The sequence below is a fragment of the Gallinula chloropus genome (assembly GCF_964237585.1).
Source record: "Gallinula chloropus genome assembly, chromosome: 1".
NCBI classification, from domain to species: Eukaryota; Metazoa; Chordata; class Aves; order Gruiformes; family Rallidae; genus Gallinula; species Gallinula chloropus.
The window spans coordinates 41,356,236-41,363,475 of NC_140085.1; the positions used below are offsets into that span (position 1 = coordinate 41,356,236).

At 41.3% G+C, this 7,240-nt stretch overlaps 1 protein-coding gene across 1 annotated transcript; it reads left to right on the plus strand.

Annotated features, from left to right (window-relative positions):
* Positions 1-210: 210 nt before the first annotated feature.
* On the plus strand, positions 211-5,625 carry LSM8 (LSM8 homolog, U6 small nuclear RNA associated). Its single transcript, XM_084263856.1, has 4 exons — positions 211-324; positions 1,683-1,723; positions 3,173-3,300; positions 5,375-5,625. The coding sequence occupies exons 1-4, from the start codon at positions 294-296 to the stop codon at positions 5,463-5,465; spliced, it is 291 nt and encodes a 96-aa protein (XP_084119982.1). The 5' UTR covers positions 211-293; the 3' UTR covers positions 5,466-5,625.
* The last annotated feature ends 1,615 nt before the right edge of the window (positions 5,626-7,240 follow it).

Here is a 7,240-nt window from a genome sequence, read left to right on the forward strand (position 1 = left end):
TCAGCGACCGCTACTTGGTACAGCCCGCTCGCGCTGCCTCGCGGGCCCCCTCCCGCGCACGCGCACCTGCAAGGGCCACTCGCGCCGCCCATCTCGCGCCGTTTGAATCCTGGGGGCGTTGGGGCGCGTCGCGCGTGCGCGCGACGGGCCGGAGCGGCGCCTCTGCGCCTGCGTGGCTGGCCGCGCGTCAGCGGCGCGCGCCGGAGGTGGCGTCGGGAGCGGCCGTTGCCGTTGCAGCCGCTGTCTCGCGCGAGGTGGTCGCCGCTGTGAGGCGAAGCGCGGGAGCCGTCGCCATGACCTCTGCCTTGGAGAATTACATCAACCGTATCCTTCCGCCCAGCGGAGACGCCCCGGGGTAGCCCCGGGGAACGGGCCTTCTCTCCTCCGCGGCAATGGCGGGAGGCCGGGTGCAGGGCCCGGCCGCTCGGTGCCGCTGAGGGCCGGGCGGCGCGTTCGCTCCGAGGCGCTGGCGGCTGCAGCATGGCGCGGGGCTGGGTGCTAGAGCCACTGTGGGTATCGGGTTCCTCCGGGCCTGCCAGGGTGGGAGCTGTGAGGGGATCTCTAGGCCTGACAGGTTGCTGAAGGGCTTGCAGAAAGCATGTCGGCCGGGGCTGCTGGCCTCTGGCATCCCGTTCCTCCTGGCCGTTGCCTTGTTTTCGCCCTTCCTGGTTGACTCTCCGTTTCTATTTAGGTGGGACTGGCATAACAGGTAGAATGGAGGTTACAGGAAAACCAGAGAATATAGCTGTTAGTGCTGCAACCCTGACCTGTGGTGAGGAGCAAGATTCACAATGGGCCTGGCTCCTCAAAGGACTGTTAACGTGTGTTTAGTTACCATTTCTACACCATTTGCACAAAAGCTGTGAGTTGGTGCTCTTGGAAACTTTTTCTTGCTTTTTTTTTCCCCCCTAACTTCTCATAGCCTATGGGCATTTTTATTTATAAACAGTAAGGTATCCAAAATCACTCGGGATAATGGATATGCAATCATCAAATTGTTATTGTTAGAGCTTTAGAGTGAATGGATGCTTGATGCCAGACTTGGGATCCCCACTCCTAAGCTGTTTTTAAGGGCTTAGCTTGAAGCGTTTTGTGAATCTCCTGTTTCAGTGTTTGGTTAGTGTGGTTAGTAATAGGAAGAGAGGTAAACTTAAATCTTCAGTATGCTTTTAATGGTGTTTAATGTTTGTGTGTCTTAGAATCACAGACTGGTTTGGGTTGGAAGGGACCTTAAAGACCATCCAGTTGCAGCCCCCTGGACAGAGGGGCAGGGACACGCCTCCACCAGACCAGGTTGTCCAAAGCCCCATCCAACCTGACCTTGAACACTTCCAGGGAGTAGGCAACCTGTTCAAGTGTCCCTGCTCTTACAGTGCAGTGGTTTTTCCATGTATCTGATCTAAACCTACACTTCATCATAAGGCAGTTACTCCTTGTCCTGTCACTACATGCCCTTGTAAACAGTCTGTCTCCAGTTTTCATGGCTCCCCCTGGTTGGGTAAAGGAAAACTTTAAAAAAGGTTGTGATTAAAAAAAATATTGTATTATAATTTGTTAAAACAAAAAGTTGAAATGCTGATAGGCTCTTACTGGCTCTTAAAGCTTGCGCTAATTATGAGTGATTCAGAAAATGCTAATGTTTCTATTTCAGATATTTAAGCATTTCCTTAATGAATTACTAGGTACTGTTGCAGTAATTACTTCTGATGGAAGAATGATTGTGGTGAGACTTGTATTTTGTTACATCTTATTTTGTCCCCATCAAGACTTTATATCACGGCAGTGAAGAAGCTATACTAGGATATCATCAGTTATGTGTTCACATGTTTACAACTGGGGGTTGTTTGGAGCTTTGTGGCCATTATTTTACATTGTATGATCTGAACAGGTTTTGGTTGTGGCCTGTCAGCTTTGTCCTTTGATAAACTCGTGTGTGCAGGTGTTCTGACTTCATGCCAAAAGGCCTTTTTTTGGAGGAATGCATAAAAGAAAATGCGCTACTACTTTTTCTGTTCAGCAACTCAGTTTCCATCTGAAATGTCCTTTTCACTAAGCTCTTTAACTTCCTTGCTAAAGCCATTTTCTTCTATGTGATTTTAGAAAAAACAGCTGATAATTGTTGAAGAGTTTTTATGGAATTCTCTGTAAGCCTGAAAAGCTGAGGACCAAAAAACCACTTAAATATTAGACCGTATAATTGTGCTTATTGTTTCTGTGTGTTTGGGGGGGGGGGGGGGGGGGGTGTTGTAGTATTTCTTCTCTCTCCCACCCCAACCCCATTCTCTTGTATTTTAAGTTAAACTTAATCCTCATGCAAAGATCATGCTATTATATTTTTCTGTCTGTACTTAGCTTTGTGCAGTGTCTGGAAAGAGAAAACTGTTCTTTCAGCAGAAAAATACTAGCTTCACCAAATCTTGTATCTGGTTGGAATCTGGTAAAGTTTGTGCTGTGAGAAAAGATAATTTCTACCAAAAATACTGGGATGGAATTGGTGTATGTGATTCATTGCTACATAGTTAGGTGGTATAAACGGGTATTAGTACTGTTTGAATGATGGTCTCTTCCATGAGTTTGAATTTCTTAATCGATTACTGATGGTAAATTACACAAATCATTTGTTAGCTCTTTTCTTTTTTCAAATGTCTATTGAGGTGTCACGGAAATTCTTCCTTTTGTATGTTCTGGAGGTGTTCTTGAGTACTTTTGTGGAACTAAATCAATCTCCTTCCCAGAGACACCACTTAAAATCACGTTTTAAGAGTAGTTTCAGTACTGTTGGCCAAAATAATAACAGTTTTTCTCCTCTTTGATTTCTGTAACTTTGTGATTTCTGGAAACTTCAGTACATGGAAGACTAAAATAGTGTAAGAGTAGTAAAATCAGTTGCCCAGAAGTCTGCCATTGGTATAAGGGAAATGTCATGCTCAAGATTACTGTAGCTGTTAACATGAACACTCAGTAGTAAATACAGATCCTTTTCTTAATTGGTCAGTTACTTTTAGAGTTTAATTCTCCATCTGTTTGTGTTTAAGCCTAACAATAAAGCATAAATAGAGCATCTGTTCTCTAGTCCTTTAGTACTGCCACTTTGTTTAAGATATCCTTAAAAGCAGAGATGAGAAATTTAAAAGGGATTTGGAGTGATGTGCTTTTGTGTGGTTTTTTTCAGGGAACCCTCAAAGGTTTTGATCAGACCATTAACTTGATTTTGGATGAAAGCCACGAACGAGTGTTCAGTTCTTCACAAGGAGTTGAGCAAGTAGTGCTGGGATTATACATTGTAAGAGGTGATAACGTGTAAGTATAATATATGCTTGTTTAAAACAATTCATAAAAATTTAGGGGGTGGTCTATTATATATATAATACCAATTCTACATCTTGATAGCCTCAGCTGTATCTGTGGGTAGCACTGACTGTGCTGCCAAAGCTGAGGCATATTAATTAGCAAATATCTCTGCTTCTGTTACTGAAGTGATTACAGTAACATTAAGATACTGTTGGTCAGGATTTACCGAGCTGTACATTGACCAGCTCATGCACTAATAGCAACCTAGGAAGGTCAGTGTAAAGCTCAGCATTCTCCTTTCTTGAGTCAAGGCATTGTGTAGATGTTCTCTATTCCAGTGTGTGAACAGTACGATCTGTGGCCAGAGGAAAACACAGAAGAATGAACAAAAGATGAGATAGAACTTGAGTGCGTCAAGTCAGCAGTCTGGTGTGCAGAGTTAACTGTTAACAGGACTTTTTTAGACAAGGTTTTCACTGGGAACTCTGTAACCTGGGAAATGCACGAAGGTTCTGGCTTCACAGTGTAACAGCTGGACAGCAGAGCCAATGTACTGACAGGTCACAGGTAGGACTTGATATTTGATGTAAAATGCCATGACAGAATGATAGTAAAAGCTCGTTAAATGCAGAGGAAAGTAGCTGATGTGTCAAACAGACGGGAGGGTTATAAGAGAGGAGGAAAGAAGGCCTGGTAAGTGGGACTGCTGGGAAGATGATTTTTGCAGCAGCATTCTGAAACTGACAACAGAGATTATTTTTCATCACAACTGGAAAAAGAGCATGTCACAGTTACCAACCTGTGAGCTCAGACAGGAATTTTAATCTTACAATGCTGTTGGACATTTCTGCTCAAAAATATGTCAAGGCATAGATTTATGTTTACATAAGTTATGTTTATCTAGCGTAATTGAGAAAGCTGATCACGTTGGAAGGCTCTCATTGCTGAAGCTTTTCAGCAAGAATAAGTAAATTGGTGAAAGTGCAGAGGTAGGGCTAACCATGCCCCTCTAGCAGTAACTTCCTTCAAAAAGCCAAGTCATTGTTACATACTTTACCTACAAGGATGCTTTTATTTCAGTATGTTAAAATTTGCACAAATACAGAATTATTAGTTCTCATGAATATGTTTCTAAATTTGTAAAGTTAACAAAAAAAAAGAATACTTTCTATAAAAGAATATCTTGAGCACAGTTATAGAGGTAATTGGATGCTGTGGGTTGTTAAAAGGAAATGGGGACATAATTGCTTCATTTAAATTCATTTAGTTTTCTCAGTTCTTGCAGAAAGGAAGATACTCTGACAAGTTATACGTGAGGGTATTTCCTTGCACAGTGTGGAACTTAATTGTGGCACTGCAGCGTGTAGCAAAGACCAAGAATAGGATTTTTTTCCCAAAAGCTATTGGATGAATTAGTGGCATTTTCTGGTGGCTGTTAAGTCTTTTTGTGGATACAGTCACTACCTCATAAGTCTCTGAAGTGGTAGATAGAAGGAAATGTCAGATGGATTAAACTCTTTGTTCTTACATTTTCTCTGTTTTTATCTATAGTTTTTATCCCGAGAACATCTATTGTCTTCACCTTCTTTTCTCTTCAAGGCAGTTTTACTGAGTCCCCTAGTGGTTTACTCCAGGCACGTCTTAATATAGCATAGGTGAAGAACTGGGTATTCACCCTTGGTTAAGGTAATGCTATTTGACTGAGCTGTGTGGAAGGAAATTATCTTGCTTATCTACTGCTGTATGCACTTACACATTGATATAGGTAGACATTATTCCTGAAAAGCTATTATCTCTCTGGAAGGTTTCCAGTTCTTGTTTGCGGTGTACCTACTGCCTAAAATAGACCAGTAGGAGTTTGTTTTTAAAATCTGTATTTAATAAAAAACAAACAATCAAAACATCAAAGTTCTTTTAGACTTTACTTACAGCCATCAGGCTTTCAAGCTTAAAGGGTGGAGCTCCACAATAATTTTTTAAAAAGAAAAAAAACCCCGAAGTTCTTTGCTAGCAAGTTAATTTTGTGGCTTTCCAGATTTGCACCAGAGGGTTTCAACAACCAATAATCTGTTTTCTATTCCAGTGCTGTCATTGGTGAAATTGATGAAGAGACAGATTCAGCTCTTGACTTGGGGAATATTCGAGCAGAACCTTTAAACTCAGTTGTGCATTGAAAACACAGGGAAATGCACAGGGACTTTGTAAATCTTTGGGTGTACAGACCTATTTAACAACGTGGATGATTTTTACAAACTGTGTTTAATTTGTTTTGTCACCATTTTTTTATTATGAATATATTGTAGTTTTGCATGTAAATTAAAGTTTCTACCTTTTACTAAAGATGCTTTCATTGGATTTCCTTTGGGGTTTCATGCTGCACAGTTTCACTGTAAAATAAGTACTGGGAAATGCAAGAAATGTCTCTGATAGTTCTGATGTTGTGTATATATACACCTCATTCTTTAAATAAGGTTTCATTCCTAAAGGTAAACCAAAGCTTTTTGTGATAACTCAAGATTATTTGGAGGTACATTGTTTAGCAGACAATTTAACCATGTTGAAGCGTAGTTCAGGCTGTAAGTAGAAAACTGGGTTTGGTCATTTTATTTTTTGTTTTCATTTGGTTTGGTTTTTTTTGTGTGTGTGTTGTAGAAAGCAAGAATGTTTAGTTTTCACAGACAAATTAATGACTTCTGATGCAATACGGGTTTTGTGGCTTATCAAACATGGTTCTCTTATTCCCAAAGATTATGTTAGAGGTGCAGGAGTTCTTAGAAGTGTCTTAATGCTTACAGATAAATTGAACTGGAGAAAGACAAAAGATTTTGGAGCAGGAACACAAAACCAAAACTAAATATGCACATTTATATGAAGCCCATAAAATTCCAGAGCAACTCATTCTCTATATTCTCTTCTCAGCAGCTGTTGTGTTGCTCAAAATTTTTGTAAGATCTATAAAGAGAGAATTGTGTGTGTGCTGATGTGTGACCATTGTCTTGCTAGTGTATAGCTCAGAAGACACAGAAACTTTAGCTAGAGAAACTGCATATTTTGAATGAAATTTGCCATAAAATAGAATATAAGGATCACGTGTAACTGTGATAGACCTCTTATACATCAACAACAGCCAAATTAAGTGGGGCAAACTCAGTTTTAGGCCAGATCCTACTCAGTGCTCAGCAGAAACGCTGGTATTGGTACCATTGGACCAAGCTTTTTTCTTTGTCCTCTAGTGTGCCAGCAAGTTCCTTCTCCCCTTGACCCCCCCATATATAAATGCACTGCAAGTTCACTGTTTGGAAACCAGATACATTGAACTGAAAAGACTGTTCTTCATGAAATCTGGCTCTCAATTCTTGTAGCTTCCAGCTTGTACAGAAGCAGCAAAGCAAATGACGAGGAGTAGTATTGCCTGCAAGCAGCCTTTGCTTTGTTCTTGCTGGAGGGAAAAGTTCTCCCAACTTTTCCTCCCAACAAAAAAAGAGTGGCTCCTTTTTCAGGGTTAAAGGCATGCCCACTGAGTTTTGATAGCCATGCAACTGTTAGCTGGTTCTTCAGGGTACATGAAGAGCCCTGCTGAGAGAGAACAGAGGGGTTGTAGACTGTAGTCTTCCTGAAACCATCTTTTCCTTCTAAAAGCTGAGATTTAAGATCTGGTAAGTAGGACCTTTAATGTGATGGTCAGTAAAATCCAACGTGTCCTTGCAGAGCAATAAAGTGACTTTACAAAAAGGGAGCAGGGCAGAGAAAGGTGATGCTAAGGACAAAGGGAAGTAACGCTGAATTGGAGGTAATCGTCATATTCCATTAAGTTTCCTGCGTTGCCCTAGGTTGTTGACTTCCTCCTTTTGTTTGTTTAATGGAGATCTTGGAGGGAAAGGACAAGTTCTGGAAAAGGATGCCTCTGGTGAAATGACAGCTGGCTTTTGAAGAGGTTAATTGAATTCGT

Coding starts and splice junctions, on each gene's coding strand:
- LSM8 (XM_084263856.1), top strand. CDS start 294: ATGACCTCTGCCTTGGAGAATTACATCAACC. Junction 325..1,682: donor CTTGGAGAATTACATCAACC/GTATCCTTCCGC, acceptor ATGAATTACTAG/GTACTGTTGCAGTAATTACT. Junction 3,301..5,374: donor ATTGTAAGAGGTGATAACGT/GTAAGTATAATA, acceptor TTTCTATTCCAG/TGCTGTCATTGGTGAAATTG.